General features: G+C 33.6%; 2 protein-coding genes and 1 long non-coding RNA gene across 4 annotated transcripts; 1 reads left to right on the top strand and 2 right to left on the bottom strand.

Annotated features, from left to right (window-relative positions):
* Nucleotides 1-1,650: 1,650 nt before the first annotated feature.
* LOC11413105 (30S ribosomal protein S31, mitochondrial) lies at nucleotides 1,651-2,244 on the top strand. Its single transcript, XM_003603964.4, has one exon. It carries the CDS (start codon nucleotides 1,711-1,713, stop codon nucleotides 1,984-1,986), a length of 276 nt encoding a protein of 91 aa, XP_003604012.1. The 5' UTR covers nucleotides 1,651-1,710; the 3' UTR covers nucleotides 1,987-2,244.
* A 3,562-nt stretch (nucleotides 2,245-5,806) lies between these two features.
* Nucleotides 5,807-10,202, bottom strand: LOC11415346 (NADH dehydrogenase [ubiquinone] 1 beta subcomplex subunit 9). Its single transcript, XM_003603962.4, has 5 exons — nucleotides 9,989-10,202; nucleotides 9,860-9,901; nucleotides 9,682-9,763; nucleotides 9,170-9,225; nucleotides 5,807-6,096 (listed from the first exon to the last, which is right to left on the bottom strand). Exons 1-5 carry the CDS (start codon nucleotides 10,118-10,120, stop codon nucleotides 6,055-6,057), a joined length of 354 nt encoding a protein of 117 aa, XP_003604010.1. The 5' UTR covers nucleotides 10,121-10,202; the 3' UTR covers nucleotides 5,807-6,054.
* Nucleotides 10,203-15,658: 5,456 nt separating this feature from the next.
* Nucleotides 15,659-16,704, bottom strand: LOC120579762 (uncharacterized). Of its 2 annotated transcripts, XR_005645505.1 has the most exons (3): nucleotides 16,608-16,704; nucleotides 16,361-16,501; nucleotides 15,659-15,902 (listed from the first exon to the last, which is right to left on the bottom strand). It is a non-coding gene; the product is annotated as an uncharacterized lncRNA (long non-coding RNA). The 2 variants fall into 2 exon arrangements; XR_005645504.1 differs by lacking the exon at nucleotides 15,659-15,902 and having other exon boundaries at nucleotides 16,239-16,501.
* Nucleotides 16,705-17,357: the final 653 nt, after the last annotated feature.

Raw genomic sequence — 17,357 nt, 5'->3', positions numbered from 1 at the left:
TAAGCTTTTAATCCTTTTTTTATTTTATTTTTTATTATATAATTTTAAAATGACAAAATTTCTTTTATAATTAATCTTTTACCTAAGTGCTACCCGATTTGACCATAATTTTTGGATAATTCTTCACATTCAGGTGGATATAATATGATGCAGATGATATTTGAAAAGGACTCATGGCCTCAAATGTTCAGAAAATTTATTGGCTTAAATATGTATTTGATCCTTGTAATTAGGGGTTTTTAAAAATTGGTCCATGTAATCGTTAATCATGGCAATTTACCTCTGCATTGTTTAATCATTTAAAATTTCGTCCCTCTCCCCATTTAATCACTACCACGCCACATGAAATTCCAATTTTACCCCTGAGTTTTCAATTCTTTCTTTAATATTTTGTCCTCTTCTTAAGGGCAAAATTGAAATTTCATGTTTGACAGTGATTGCCACGTCATCAAATTAGTGACGTGGCAGTGATTAAGTTGGTCAAAGGACTAAATTTTAAATGATTAATGATTGCAAGGATTAGCGAATACAGAGACCAATTTTTAGACGACCCCTAATTATAAGGATCAAATACATATTTAAACCAAATTTATTTAGTGTTCTATAAATGAGTTTGTGTTTTACAATGTTGATCATTCAATTATTATTATTGTGATGATTACAATTTGATGGAAGATTATTATGTATACAAAGTTTGAATCATGAGATTCACAACTCTCCATCTTATATTTTGAAGAGAAATAATGTTTTCAACAAGAAAATGTTAGTTAATGGTTTTGTGCAATTAAATGGAGATGATTGCATTATCAATCATAAGACTTTGGTGGATTGTGATGGTGGTTTTTGTATGGATTTTTAGTGAATTTAAATACTTGCACAACTACAATGTATTTTGCATTAGATTATTTTATTGAAGGAGAATTACATAAAACACTCATATCCATGCCACCTACATTGATGATATGAGTAGATCCCAGACAATATATAAATATTATTTCACATTATTCAATTATTTAAATCACTACAACAACAATTAAATTTTTCCAATTATTTAAATTACTAAACTACATTTTCTAAATATTCATATCACTTTTATCTCAAAAAAAAAATTCATATCACTTATCCAAACTTTAAATTGGATCCCACCTAATCACGTGATATTGATTGATACACCTCAAATTTATAGTTTAAAATCATATTATAATTTTATATTATTTTTTACATAAAAAAAAGTAGGAAAAAACGGTGATAATGCATAACCACAACACTTATCGAACAAAGTGAAATAATGGTAATATGGACACAATGTCATAAATATTTGCAAAGATATTCTAAAAAGCAACCATATTTATGCTCTAATGTACTTGATAAACAATAGCATTTCTTTGATAGAAACATATATATTCCATCTAAATTTCATTAACAATTTAAAAAAAAAAAAAAATCAATTCATCAACATTTCTACCTTCACCAGCAATAATTTTACAAAATCACATATTCTCTACGTGTTTTGAAATATCTTAATCAAGCAATTACGAGTTCCAACTTCTACAATTTCTCCCGTGTCTGAAAGTAGTAAAAATAGGGCGTATAGTTAAAAGACGAGGAGTTGTATATTTATCTAATAATGGGCCTAGCCCATATAATTTTTGCCATTGTATAGTGCGCGTGAACCAAAGCGAGAGGAGTAAGCAAACAGCAAAGAAGAGTATGGCGAGTGGTGGCGCTAGTGTGATGAAGCGGTGCACCGTAGCTGCACGGTGGTTGATAAGAGGAGCGTCGACGGAGACGCCGTGTGCTTCTTCTGCCGGCGTAACAGGTCCGATAGTGTGCGGACGCGGTGATAAAAAGACAAAGAAAGGGAAGAGATTCAAGGGATCGTATGGGAAATCTCGTCCGAAGAGAGAACAGATGATAGAACGAATCAAAGATAAGGTTGAAGTTCCCAGGTCTACTCCTTGGCCTCTTCCTTTCAAGCTCATTTGATTTCATTCCATTTGCCTCCAATTGTACTATTCCAATTTTTAGGGTTTTGTCTATCCATGCATGTACTTTCAATGCCATTTTCTAGTTCAATTGAAATTTTAATTTTGATACGTTACTGCTAAGCTGAGTACCGCTACCTGTTTACTTTACTCCAGTTCTTTTTAATTTGATCAGTTTATTTATAATAATATTTTGTAATGAATTACTCGTCAATTGTATTTTTTGTTTTACTGTATAAACCTGAAATTCTACCTTGAATCCTTGATTAATTCCCTTATCCGTAAAAATAAAAATTGTGAGGGCAAGCTATCAAATGCTGCCTGCCACACACGCATGGGTGTTTTGTGGTAAAATGTGATTCACGCTTTTGTTCGACCTTATGATAGATTGGAAAACAACATTCATATTGTGTTGTTGAATTGAAGGTTCAGATTGGTACCCCAACCTTTGAGTCTTCAATTTAGCTTATACCAAATAAATGAGTTTTTCAACTCTTACAACTGATCAAATCAGATTTGGATGTAATAATTGGCCATAAAGCATTAACGAATCAACCCACTCTATTAGTTTTAGCATCTCTCTCACCCACTCTCTATCTTTCAAGTATCATGCGAAACACACATGTATAATTGAGAGAAGTAAAATATTGACCATTAGATCTAATCACGAACAGTCGAGATTAAGGGGAGGTCTTTGCAGGTGCAGGTTTTCATAGTAGAGGCAGAGATCCAGCAGGCTTGATAACTCAGGTGTAAATAGTTAGCAAGAGCATGAATATTGTGATCATATTCAGACACTATTACATTTACTTTTTAATGTATTGATATATCCCTGTGCGTTGGCAATTCATTTGAAAGATTATTATTAAAGAACTCGAACAGTGAAAAAGATGCTACAATCAACATTGTATTATAGGTTTTCTAGCGAAAGAGTTATGACAAATGCTGGTGATTGTCGTCAGGGCATTGCTTAACAAGCCAAGATTAAACAAGTTTTTATAAGTCTTGTTTTAGTTACATTGAGAAGAGATATACTTAACTTATCATCGGCAAATTATCTTGTTGGGAAACTTAAAACAATGACCTTAGAACATTTGTTAGTAAGACTCGAGTATTATTTTAGATGTCATTAATTGTTTGCATTAAAATTTAATAGCAACAGCCTTATTTTTCTGTAAAAGTCAATATAACAGAACAATTGTGGTGCATTAGTTGCATTAAGCATAATCCTTGGTGCTTTTGAAGGCAAATTTTCACTAATGACTTGTAGAATTAACATATAATTGTGCAGAATTATTAAAAGAAATAAATAATCTGTGTTAAGAAGGTGAAAAAGTATAGAGCATAAATGTGTATATGCTACTGCTTCAACACATAATTAAAACAGTGAAGGCCTGTTTGCAGGTTTGTAGTATTTTCAGGTTAAACTAGACACAAGAATCAACTTTCACTTTCAGGTTGATACGCTGATGAAGATTTAGATCAGTTTCAGCTGGGTATTGTATCTCATCTGACAACCCAAGAAACAAGTCTGCAATTATGGGTAGCCCTATAGCCAGAAGCAAGAAACCAACAAGCATAATCAATACTCCGACATGTGAAATCCATTGGCCATATAGTTGGTGTTGCGGCTCAGTTGCAGCTTGATATCCACTGCGGATGGTCCATAACAGCAAGGCCATAGCAATTAGAGCTCCAATTATGCGCAATGATGCTGAACGGGAGCTGGGAATGGTGCTGTTTGACAGCATCGTCATCTAGATTACTTCAACATGCAAGTGTAGTAAGAATCCTATTGGGACTTAAAACACCCAACGACGACGGACTGTGTTTGCAATATAATAAGAATTTGATTCAAATTAAATTAGGAACCTATCTATTTGCAGCTAAAAAATATAAAGACTTGTACACCCAACAAAGACGGACTCTTCTAGATACTAAATATGCAAACGACACTTTTACTCCCTAGGATACATCTTGAACTCACTTTCAGCTTAGAACAAAACTGGATCTGCCTTGTATGTTTTTGGTTATTATATTTGTATTTGGAGATATTTGGACTAACCTCGCTGAAACTAGCGTTTAGTGTTTACACTAACACCTTTATTGTTTATAAAACTATGCCAACATTTGGTTAATTTCTTAAACAATATAGATACTAGTACTAGTTTAATATGACATGGATATCATAGGAAATGGGGGAAGAAGTCCTTTTCTGCAGCGTATTTCGCATGTTTAACCAAACTATCAATTCAGAAAACTCGGAGCATGGACAAATTCAAATTGCATTAGGTGACTGTTTCAAAACATGTTTAATTGTACAAGATACTTTTCTGCCTCAAACAATTTTTTTCTACCATTTGACCAATACGTGATCTAATTGTTAGAGTTATTGATACAATTTTGAAAACAAACTTGTGCATAATGAAGTCTATAACTCATACACGGTAGAATTAACCTATAAAAAGGATCTCGAACTAGAAAATTATTTTTGTTGGAGATGTTTGATAAATTGGATGCAACAAGGGTGAGATAATAATAGTAATAGAGTCTTGTTAACTAGTGCCTCTGGGGCACTAGTTAAGGAAATAAAAAAGGAAATATTTGCATTGAAAACATTAATTTTTATACTTTTAAAACTTTGACTACACAAATTCCAAGATACTTGTATTGTATTATATTTGGTTTTCTTAACTAGTGCACCGGTGCACTAGTTAACATTTTCCATAGTAATATACATGAACATTCGGACGAAATAGTGATATAAATAATGTTATCAATGCATTCTTCTTAACCGGTTAAAATTCATATGATACCACAAAATTTATAAGGGCCCCACCTGGTTAGCTGATATCCATATGAAAAATAATAACCAATAAAAAGAAAAAAAGTGATCCAAAGTGTATGTTAAACAATGTGTTCTTATCGCTCTTCGCTTTTCTTGTCCAAAATATTCACTGCTACAAATTAATTAACTACGTTAGCAACACTCCTGAAATCGAATTGCTAAAAATTAGAAGGAAAAAACATTTGGTGCAAAACTCTGAAAGCAAGCAATCAACACTCATATTATGGGCAAATAACCGATAAAAAGTTTATGGTAAATCAACACTAAGTCACTCACTCGATCCGGTGGTGATGACCGATAGTAATATAGATTGGGTCAACAAGTCTTAAGACAAGATACATTTTAAAATTTTAATACAACTAAATTTCATAATTACTAAATTCAGCACCTAAACAAAATTAAAATACTTGCATTTCTACACAGTGGAGGCTTAAACTACCTCAACAACCAAATCACAATTTTATTTGAACATGACGGGTATTAAACATGAATCAATCATTCGAATCAAACTACTTCTAGATTTGATCAAATTGGTTCAAATTCCACCCAAACTAAAAAAATCCAAACCAAACGGTTGAGATCAAACTTTTTATAATTACCAAAGGTTTCCAAAAAATAAAAAACTAAACACCTGCTTTGAATATTCAAATTGGAAGTTTAGTTTTCATAAGATCTGGTTTAAATATTCAAACCAGATGTTTTATTTTTGAATAGGTGAGTAAAAATACAAGTGACGAGTATAAGGTGAAACTTTCTTGTCTTTACTGTTTATATACGCTCTGGAGCCAGAATTTTATTCACATATCTGATATCTCAATTTTCATGTATTACTTATCGCTGCGCACCCCAAATCTCGTAGGTAGTAAAGCAACTCTCATCAGCTATCGTAAATCGATGGCGTTGTAGTGTAGCTCAATAGTTACCATATGGTTGCAGGAAATTTAAGAGATCGTGATCAAGAATTTACAGACAATTTATGGAGTAAGTTTGGTTTATTAAAAACTCCCAACATGCACTAACAAGTACCAATGAAAGGCTTAACACATAAAAGGTTACAAGAACCAACTGGTTCAGAAGCGATTAAATATTTTCGACATCATAACTGTTCAATTTTTATCACATACCAGTAAAAGGTGATTTAATCCACAATCTAGTAATAATACAGAACAATTTGATTGCAAATCTTTATTAATTGCAAGAGGCAAAAGAAAATCAAAGGTTTCAGTTATTGTCTTCACGGCCATAATCATAAATTATCTCAATCTGCACCCAGAACATAATAAACAAATTCAGTCAGAAAGAAGCACATTCCAGAGCAACGTATATTTTAAAACAAATATAAGGGTTCATAACAAACAGAAAAATAAAATTAAAAAAATGAGGAGCATGATAGAAGCCGGCATACAACAAGGACAAACATGATCAAAACCGGCCTGCAACAAGGACAACGGCCTTACTCACAAATGGAGGATGGAACTCCTATTCTTTTCTATGTCCATCAGTTGTTATCATATTTTATGAATATATCCTATCTGATCAATAATGGAAAACAGCAAATGACCTTATTATTGATCTATGCAAGACCTTGACATTCGTTCGGTATACAAGGGGTGGTGGTGAATGGTTTCATAAGGAGGACCCTGGAGAGTGTGATAAAAGCCTAGCAGTAGGAACTTGTCACACAAATGAAGTAAATTTCTAAAAGGGTGATAAAGTGTTATGGTGGATCAATACTTGAAAATCATTTAAAACTACAAAGACGATTGATGTCGCTCCTCTTAAGTAAAAGGCTTGTGATATTACTTGTCCTCACAAATGAAATGATGATCCAATCATGTCTGTTCGGCAAAAAACAAGAAAAATAAATATTAGAGCTCAAGACTCAACCTATGTTTTCTTTTGTTTTTGTCGAATCAACACCCGATCAGTCACTATCTCAGTCATAAGGACATGGAGGACACTGAACTTCTACTAAAAGGTGGTGACGTTAGTCGTCGTCAAATTTTTGAAAGATTTTCAAGCAGGTCCACCATATACCACATGAGATGCTTCCCCCACCCTATTAACTGCCTTGTGATATTCAGAAGAAAATACATAAAGAAGAAATACTCCAAGCCAAGGTCAAATCCTGTGGGCCAAGATTATAAGCTTAAAATGAACTGGAAACACACACCCTCTGAACTACAATGTATAACAAATTTGTTCTCTCATTCTTGCCAACAAACTTTCCTCTCATTTGTAATCTACAATATAATCCCTACCCTCACCAGGCCCCTTAACCATAACAAGGAACGCATCAATACCATCCACATGAAAAGCTGCAATTTCCTCAAGTTAGAAGGGTGAAAACTGATCACAGAAGCTTGTCTTCCTCTTCCTAGCTGCCTACTAGATATTAGCAGCCAGTTATCAATAGGTTTATTTGTTGACTGCTGGCCCTCTAGACTAGTTGGTAATGTTACGGGATCAGGTATTTTAATAGCTGGAGTTTACCTCCCTTGCCAAGTCCTGGTATTTGTAAAACCTGCTGCATGACAGTAGGGTGGTGCTTATTACCCATGTGAATTTCCTTGAGCATGACAATACAGGCCTCTTGACTGAGGCTCTTGGACTTCGTGATGCAATCTGTTTTGGTTTCCCCCCAAGGTCCCCAGGACGGTAAAAGTACCCAAATTCAACAGCACTAACATCCACCCCTTGAGTTTGGCTTCCATCATTCCTCTCCAGACCATTCCTTTGCTTGTTTAAATGTCAGCCAAAATCCGTGAGTCAACCCAATTCACCAGTGGATTGAATTAATGCCTCACATTTTCCAATGTTATTTTGAATTTGAACCAACTCATTAAACAGTAGGCCAAAGCGAGTTATGCAGGGTTGATACAGATGGCCTCACTTTCTCCCTTTTTTTAATCTTAAAAATCATTTTTTATAAAATAAAAAATACAAAGCATGATGGGTCACACTAGGTTGGTTCATTCAGACACCTCTAGATTGTAATGCATTTTTTAATGCAAAGCCTGATGATAAGCTCTCTCTAAATATGTTGTGTCTTTCCCAATATGACTCGCATGCATAGGATTCCACTTTTGCTCAACGGGTTTAAATCAACTTGGTTCACCATTCCTATTCAAGGAGTAGTAGGGGCATGGGTCAACAACTCGGCATGTTTGTGTTGCTGTTGGAATGCCTCTCACACCTCAGCATGCAGGTCTGAGAAGGACTTAGTGATCCCGCAACAATTGCTATCAAGGGGCTTAGTTTGGCCGAATGAACATTCAACTGACTGACCTAATGCACTAGAGAATCAATTCGTTGTGAAGCCGGTCGGGTTTACACACTAAACTCTCCCTCTCCTAAGCTCTCGACAAAATTAGAGCTGAATGCACGTTCAGTGCAATGAGGCCAACTGTCCCCACAATTTATTTTATTTTTTAATTTGAGCATACTTAATGTGTCATCTTTATAAGACCATTTTTCTGAATTGTGATGTGTCATGTGAAATCCCGTGTATTATTGAGAAGAAAATATTGAAAGTAAGAACAAATAGGTAAACTCCATGGGCCCTGGCTATAAGTTGAAACTGAAATGGAAACACATGACGCCTTCTCTCCTTCTGAACAACCCTCTATAACAAATTGGTTCTCTGTTTCCCTCCAGCAAACTTCCCCACCCACTTTTTATTTACAAGGTAGTCTCTCCCTTATCAGATCCCTTCTTATAACTACAATCTCATCAATTTCATAGCCTTCTTCGTTTTCATTGTTAGATGATTATGACACCTTGAGACCTTAGTTTTACTGTTTCAAACATAACATTGTTTGTTCAAAAATTAATAATATTGATTTATTATCCTCTAATTGGGATCATTAGAGAGAGAAAATTAAGGGGATCATTATTCTAACTTCTAATACGCATGTTTAATGTATAATTTCAAAGGGGAATGGAGCACACTTATTCCTGGCTATATGGAAATTAGGTTAGTCACTTAACTAAACAATCACAGAAAAGTTTGGTGCATTTCTAAAGAGACTTTAAAGTACACAAGAAAAGCAAATATTTCGACCATTTTATGTGATACTCTCACATGATAGGGTCATTGGATGAGATATATCATCACAATAGTCTTGGCAAGGGAAAAACGTGGTAACATATGCAGGTGTTAGCGTCTTGCAGAGGACATTGTGTATATCTCTCTTATCCAAAGAACTTGTCCTAAACTCCACAAACACAAACACACACATATACATGTCTATGTATGAATATGATATAAGTATGAACTAAGTGGGCCAAATAAAAAGGAAAAAAATAAAGAAAGCATATAACCATAATGACTTACCCCTTGAGGTGGAGCTGGGTTGCGAGTAAACTTGGAACCACCAGGAGCCCATGGAACTATAATACAGCAGAAATAAGAACAAGCCAGTATTAGAACTGGATTAAATAACAAAGCAGGAAAGAGATGGTGTAACGAGTAAAATTTTACTAAGATTGTAAAGCAAAGGAGAAAAATCAACCCTCAAGACTAGAAAAATATAAAAAAATAAAATAAAAAAAAATTAAAAAAAAAAAGGCCAATACATAGTCAGTGTGCCTATGCCACAAAGGAAGGCAGATTGTAGCCGAGGTAAATGAAATGCTTCAAACTAATAGCTCTGTTTGTAAGTTATATACTAGTGAACATTTGATATAATCTTATTATGACAGTCCCCTCAACTCCTATAGCACTAAGTAAAATAATATTCAGATGATTTGCAACCATGTGTCATTACTTATCATTCCTGCTATACTAGGGATAATGAAAATCAAATTAATACCAAACACTAAGTATATGATTTGTTGTTGTTTTACCTATATAAGGATCGGGATGGCGCCACTTATTGTAGCTAGCTTCAGCATCCGCTATCAACCTATCAATCGTATCAAGATCTTCCTGTAAATTATTACAATCACAAAATTAAATTAGGGTGAGTGAAAGTGTAATTGCAAGATGCGATGATGATGATCTGAAATTGGGAAAACAACGAACCACGTGTTTGTTTTGCTCGAACCTATCGCGGAGGTTTGAAGCCTGAAAATGGAAGGAATGAGAGAAAATGTTATGAATTGAATGAAATTGGGTGAAATGAAAGAACGAGAAAGGGAGGAAAGGGAATACGTCGTCGTAGAAGAGGTGACGATGTACAGCCCAGTTGAGAGTGTCTTTAAGAGCACGGCGATACAGAATCCGAACCTTCTCCCTCTGCGCCGCGCGCCGAGCAACGTAAGCTACCGTCGATGTTAAGCTCATTTCTCTTTTCTCAATCTCTTCCCTTTTTTCCTTTTTCACTTTTCATTACAATTACAACAACCAGAGAGAGAACCACGGCGTCGTATCATCGTTGGGCTTTTGGGCTACTTTTACTTATCCAGGCCCGATTCATTGCTTTTTAATCCTTCCCTATTTACTCGAAATTTTACGTTGTAACCCTACATCTATACTTATCCCAACCAAGTACATCTTATCTTTATATATTAAAGTTAACCCGCAAGCCCTAATTTTAACTTAAACCCTATTGCATAATTTTACTGTTTTAATCCTAATGCTCACACCTAATCTCCTATTTTCATGAACAACCCTAATGCTCTCACCTAATCTTCTTATCTTCGTATATATTAAAGTTAACCCGTAAGCCCTAATTTTAACCTAAACCCTATTGCATAATTTAACTGTTTTAACCCTAATGCTCACACCTAATCTCCTATTTTCATGAACAACCCTAATGCTCACACCTAATCTCCTATTTTCATGAACAAAGCAAATCAGCATCGCTTTATTTCTCCCATTTCTTCAAAACAAATCGCCCTATTTCTTCACTAAAACAAATCGCCCTATTGGAATAAAAGGATTTTGAAAGATTATAGCAATATTTTTTTTGTTAATATTACACTTTTCATCCAAATTAGAACTGAACTCTCTTTGTTAAATATCTACCATAAAATGCACCTGAATTTTGCAATCTATATAAACAGGTGGAAGAAACATTTCAACAAACAGTTAAAGCGTATCATTTACGGTAAAGGCCAAATATTCGATAAAAGGAAAATTATTTAAATAAAACATTTTACATGTTGAGGTTTAGAATGAGCTATTTTTAGGTACATAATATAACATTAACATATAATTTTTACAAAAGAATGAAGTAACATTCTGTCAAAAAAAAAAAAAAAGATGAAGTAACATACCAATAATATAACATTGACATATAATTTTAACAAAAGAGTGAAGTAACACACGATTGATAAAAATAAAAATTAATATTTTTAAGGTGAATAAGTGTGGTGTCTGAGGTTCGAATTCAAACATCTGCATATATTTGGAACCACATATTTCATTCTCTTTGATATGCATTGAGATTTGTTTTTGTCTACTACATCTACAATGTATATGACCCGTGCGGTAGCACGGGTGGAAAGTTAGTTATCCTTATTATCTAATCCTAAACTACAATGCACACAACAATTGCAAAACCCTAATCCTTGGCTTTGAGCGGGAAAATTGTGATTTAACCACATTTAATGGCATTTTTGAATTTCAAATCATGTACCCTTTTGAAATGTGTGCATATGTGCCTAATTAATGCAGATTTTGAAATTCAAATATCCCACCACTTGCAATTGTGCTCGCTTCTTTCCAAGGCATGCAGTTACCCACTTCTCAATGCAAAGGCATATGAACCAAACAAACCTATTTCCTTGCATTTTGCTCTTTCTCCCTCTCTCTCACTCCCCTCTCACACCCATTTTTCTCTAATCAGAAAAAGTCAGCGATTTTCAGTCCCTCTTCTCTTCTCTCTCACTCAAGTTTTCTCTCTAAAAAAAAAGCCTCTTCTCTTCTCCCACGTTATTTTTTTCTTCATTTTCTGACATTCTTCTTCAATTCTCCATCTCTCTCTCTCATTGTTTCTCGCGTAGCTCTTCGTGTCTTAGTTTGGGTGTTCTCTTCATCGCCGGTCAACCTCACCAAGGCAATAAGCATCTTCAAGTTTTATTGAAAGAGAATGCTTCTATGCAATAAAATTTTCAAGACCTTCGATCCCTCGGTATGCGTTTTCAGTTTCGTTACGTTTTGATTGATTTTGATTTCACGATTTGGGTTTTGGTATCACCGGTGTTGTTTTGATTGATTTTTCCGATTTGATAGGAAAGGAGCTTGAAGAAGGTGGAGTTCTCAGTGAATCGGCACTGTCGCGGAAGGTTTTTCTTTTCATCAACAATCTTCTCTCTCATTCGCTGCTTTTCTCCTCTCTCATTAACTTTTTGTATTAAACTACCTATACATGTTGTGATAAGCTTTAAAGAATTTAATCCAAAGTTTGTTCTTGCTATGAAATTTTCCATTGAAAAACTGCCACTCATGTTTATCTGTATCCTATTATTCCTACTCCATGAGTATCTTGACATCATGAGCCATGAGCCACTATCATCACGATAATGGGTGTGAATAACTAATATGAAATATAGTTTCATTAGATGTAAATTTGCATAACAAGTATTGTCAATGTTATGATAAAATAGTGTGCAAATAAATAAACTTTACATAAATTGATGAAGATTGTCTTTTGAGAAAATAGTGATATTTTTGGTATACTTTGTCGAGGTGGTTTCTGTTTTTTGTGGTGTGTTCTTGAGGGGCAGCAGGCTGTGTAGTGCATCTTTGTTGGCTGCGTGAGGCTGCTGCTATTTTAGATAGCAGGTTTTTGGTTCTGTCACTAGGAACCGTTGTGATGTTGGTGTTTTAGGGGCTGCAGCTCTTTTGTTTTGTGCCTAGCCTTTTTCTTTTGTTTGCTTTCCGTAATCAAGGGGAAGACGTATGTGTTTGGTTTGTGTTTTATAGGATCCTGACGTTGTTTATAGCTCACTGGTGTCCTTTTTAATGCAAATAAATAAATAAACTTTACATAAATTGATAAAGATTATCCTTTGAGAAAATAGTGATAGTTTTGGTGGACTTTGTCGAGGTGGTTTATGTTTTTTGTGGTGTGCTCTCGAGGGACAGCAGGCTGTGTGGTGCCTCTGTGTTGGCTGCGTGAGGGTGCTCTACATGTATAATGTTTTTCATATTCGAATTATTTCAAATTGCAAGTAATTTAAATTGAGTTTTAAGGTAGTTTTCTTTGACTGCAAATATAAGGGGCTTATTTCACAAGGTTATACTTAGATGTGTATATTCACTATTGAAGCTTATTTTGAGTTTCCGTGATGACTTACTTTATCGAAATCACGGTGTGCCGCCGCGATTTATAAAAAGTTATAGGGTGCAACTTTTACAATAACTAAAAATTAACTAATGATTTGCCTGAAGTTTCTAATTCTTTTTACTGGTCCGATTACAGTCCCTCTCTGATGATTTTCCACAACTATCAGATTTGATTGAATCAACTAAGGTTAATTATTTTGTCCATAATTTTTGCAAGATAACTCTTCAGTTTACTGGTTTAGGTCAAAATTAATTTATTTTGTGTATAGAACAATAGTTATGCAGACCACCCATTTCAATAGGATAATGTCAAAATTAATTTATGCAGACTATCCATTTCAATAATCAATAATGTTTGTTTGGGTTTGTTTGTATAATAGCAGGTTTTTTAAGATTTGTTTTGTGTATAATGTGTCATTTCACTCCACGTAGCTAATCTTAGTGCTTGTTAATGAATAGAAAGTGGCTCATAAAATAATTTAAGGGTTGGATTGTTCTATATTATTTTTGCTCATCTCTCTTAGTGTTTGAAATTAGTTCAAAGAGTGGTCTAAAAATTCTGCTAACATATGAGGATGACGCTTGCATTGATAGTTTTCAAAAAAAAAAAAAAAACGCATTGTATACACATAAATTCCTTGAAATATAATTGTATACACAACGTACACTACATACGAGGTCAACTTTACGTCGCAATATCCAAGGTGACCTCAAGGAATGGGTTGAAGATTTTAATGACTGATGATAATATTAACGGCATGAATAGCACTTCAAATGTAGTTATAAGGAGATTTTATGCAATCTACCGATTTAAGGTCCTTTTTTAATGTATTTTTTTTAGAAACAATATATTTTGTACCGCAAGCATATTTAATTTCAATATATTTGCATGTTTTGTTTCCAATCGAGATGACCCGTGCGATCGCACGGGTGGTCTAGTTTGAAAGTTAAAACACCAATTTTTTTTTCTTCAATAGTTGTCGGTTCACCCTACAGTGAAAACCTACTAGGAAACACATTCTAAGTTTTTAGGGTGGTGCAAAGAATCAAATCGGACTTTCATGTCCAGAATTTCATCATTTCGTCTTGTTAAGATCTTCATCATGTTCAAAATCGTCGTCTTTTTTGTGCCAGTGAATTTTGCAGATTTGTAGTAATTGGTTTAAATACAACGTTTTGCCGATCTTGAAAACTTCAAATACAATGTATCATATTTGATTGCAAAAAATACATTCAAAGATTTCCGTCTAGGAAATCCTGAAAACTTGATCATTCTTTTTTGAAATTTTTGAAATTATTTGTTATGTTTTGAATGAATTTTATTTTGTTTTGTAACGATTGGTTATTTACTCGAGTAAGCTTTACATCTGACGTATGAAATTACTAATGGCATGCAAAGGACTTGGCTAAATATTTAGAGCCTTTTTTTAGTGGTAACTTGGCTCAATATTTTGCTTTTACTAATTTGATTTTGCTTGTAATGATCTTCGTGTAATTTGATTTTGTCTTCTTTTTTCGAAGAACTAGCTAGAAATGAATTCAAGAGATTTTCAGAAATTTAAATATGAATTACTAATTCATTACTTTGCTTTCTTAATTCTTCCTTTTTCTAAATGGGTACCTTGAATATCACGTGGGTGAACTCATGCCGGACGAAAATGTTAAAAGAGAGGGTGAATATTATTTTTTTTTGGAAGAAGTTAAACAGCAAAAAGGGTAAAATTGAAATTTTTTGTTAATTTGTAGGGGTGAAAGTGGGGTTGACAAAAAAATTGAATTGTTGAACTGAACCAAACCAAAAAAAAAATCATTACTAACAATTCTGAAACTGAACCAAAATAGTTCGATTCGGTTCAAAATAGTTTGGTTTAAAATAATTCGATTATGTTTTATAACTTCTTAGTTCTAACATTCGATTTGGCTTGGTTTTTTTTTTTTTTTTTTTTTTATAGTTTTTCAACGGTGCCAATAATAACAATTCGAAACATTTGGTTTGAAACAGTTTGATTCAAAATACAAATTGTTCGGTTTAGTTCTGTTATTTTAAATTTAGCAAATAGTTCAATTCTGTTCGGTTGAATTTTCAACCGAACCTGTCCACCCCTAGGTGAAGGTGTAGATGTAGGGGTATAGATAATATTTCCTCATTTACTCTTATGCACCTTGAAATGACGTAAATGACTTATTAGCACAAAAAAAAAAATTTGAAAAAAAAGTCATACAGTAATTGTTAAGTATCGTAGGATGACGTATAAGCGCAATTTTTTTATTCCTAGAGAACCATTGCATGTAATTTTCTACTTGTCGTGCTTGTGTTTCTCATTTCTTGCATGAAGTCATCTTCAAAAATGTAGTTTAGGTTAATGGACAAGCAGTGATTTAATGTTATTGAGTAGGCTCAACATACTAAGTGACTTCACTTTGACATATTAACATATTACTTCGTTATGACTTAACATTATATTTCATATGTTTATTTAATTTTAGCATGTCAAAGTGAAAGGCGACACACACATTCCATTTAGTGTGATTTTGGGGTATGAATGACAGTCTTAATATACGTAGAAATATAATTAGCAATATTATAAATTTTATATCACTCGGCAATCTTACGATGAATTCATAACCGAAATAAATAATTAGTCAACATAATCAAGAATTGACATTGTTTATGGATAAACTGTATAATTCTATAGTGACGATGTTGCTTTCATAATCTCTTATGAGTGAATGAATGCGACAATAATTTTAGGTTTAAATATGTCTTTCGTCCCTGCAAATATAGGTCATTTGAATTTTCGTTCTTGAAGTTACTAATCCTTCCAATCTGCCCCTGCAAATATTAATCATTTGATTTTTGGTCCTAATTAGATTTTTTTGCTGAGGTCGGTTGTCATTAGCGACGTGGTGCCCATGTGGCAAGTGATGATTGAACGAGGTGATTTGCTTAAATAGGTCTTTCATCCCTGCAAATATAGGTCATTTGAATTTTCGTCCCTGAAGTTACTAATCAGATATAATTAGGACCAAAGGTTAAATGATTAATATTTGCAGGGGCAGATTGGAAGGATTAGTAACTTCAGGAATGAAAATTCAAATGACCTATATTTGCAGGGACGAAAGACCTATTTAAACCATAATTTTATTATATGATAAGATACTTTTGTGATTGTCAAAGAAATTGAACTTAATTGTTCCTCTTACATGCACACACATTTCTTATCAATGCACACACATTGTGAGAGGAATTATTAAAGTGTTAACATTATGACATACAAATAAAATTATAACCTTTAAAGTAACACATAATTATCTTTCAACTTAATTGTTCCTCTTACATGCACACACATTTCTCATCAATGCACTTTCGTGTTAAAGGACGATGACATGCTTTGTATTTACAATCAATGATAGTTTGACAATTGAATGGATCTGCATGGCAAATAAAAATAAAGAATTGTTACTAAAAGTTGATCAACTAGCGCGTGCGCGCGTTTGATATAAAAGAAAATTTGAGAATGGTAAAGAAATGACATACTAAATGGTCTTCTGCCAGCACTGGTTACAGAAAACAAAGAAATAGAGATTATCAAAACATAAATAAATTTTAAAATTTGAGCCATATTTTTCAACATTTGCACATAATCAATTGAAAGTTGTTTGATCACTTTATAGGTAAAATTCTATAGTTTGTTAATTGAAATAAATTGATCATAGAACTTAAGAGTTGCAACATGCCTATCATAAAATTATAATATTTGTTAGTTAACATCTCACGTGAAATATTTGGTGAAGATCAATGATCATTATTTTTTATTATGATTTTATTATATTTTTTTTATTTGTCTTTTAGCCTTTCATTATAGACTGGGGAAAAACCCAAACAAGAAAAACAGTGACGAATTATTAAATGCATTAGGAATAGATGTAATGTATAGAATACGCGAAACCGTATTTTTGAAGTAAAATCACTTTTAGTTGAAATTAGCAAATGACATTTTACGAGGATCACTGAGTATTAAAGTGAAAGTTAATCTATCAATAGTCACTTCAGCCTGGGATATGTTGGATTTAAGAACGAATTTACTTATAGTAGATCGGGGCAACTGTACCCACTCCCCACTACTTCCTCTTGTGATATTTGTTAAGCTTTTGACATTTTAAGTAGTTTGGGAGCGCTGGAATCAAAAGAAGATTGGGCTTTAAACCAAGCATTGATGTGCTAAATGGATCAATGAGAAGGATTAAGGAGTTGACCGTAAATAACATGCTTGTGTAGAAAGAAAGG

Source organism: Medicago truncatula, chromosome 3 (genome assembly GCF_003473485.1).
Source record: "Medicago truncatula cultivar Jemalong A17 chromosome 3, MtrunA17r5.0-ANR, whole genome shotgun sequence".
Lineage (NCBI taxonomy): Eukaryota > Viridiplantae > Streptophyta > Magnoliopsida > Fabales > Fabaceae > Medicago > Medicago truncatula.
The sequence above is the reverse complement of the archived record's forward strand: the minus strand, read 5'-3'. Positions and strand labels throughout refer to the sequence as shown.

What these genes read in the sequence shown, in the direction of transcription:
- LOC11413105 (XM_003603964.4), top strand. Translation starts at nt 1,711, where the DNA reads ATGGCGAGTGGTGGCGCTAGTGTGATGAAGCGGTGCACCGTAGCTGCA.
- LOC11415346 (XM_003603962.4), bottom strand. Translation starts at nt 10,120, where the DNA reads ATGAGCTTAACATCGACGGTAGCTTACGTTGCTCGGCGCGCGGCGCAG. An exon ending in TCGAGCAAAACAAACACGTG is followed by an intron (nt 9,764 to 9,859) that starts GTTCGTTGTTTT and finishes AATAATTTACAG; the next exon opens with GAAGATCTTGATACGATTGA. An exon ending in ACCCAGCTCCACCTCAAGGG is followed by an intron (nt 6,097 to 9,169) that starts GTAAGTCATTAT and finishes TTCTGGGTGCAG; the next exon opens with ATTGAGATAATTTATGATTA.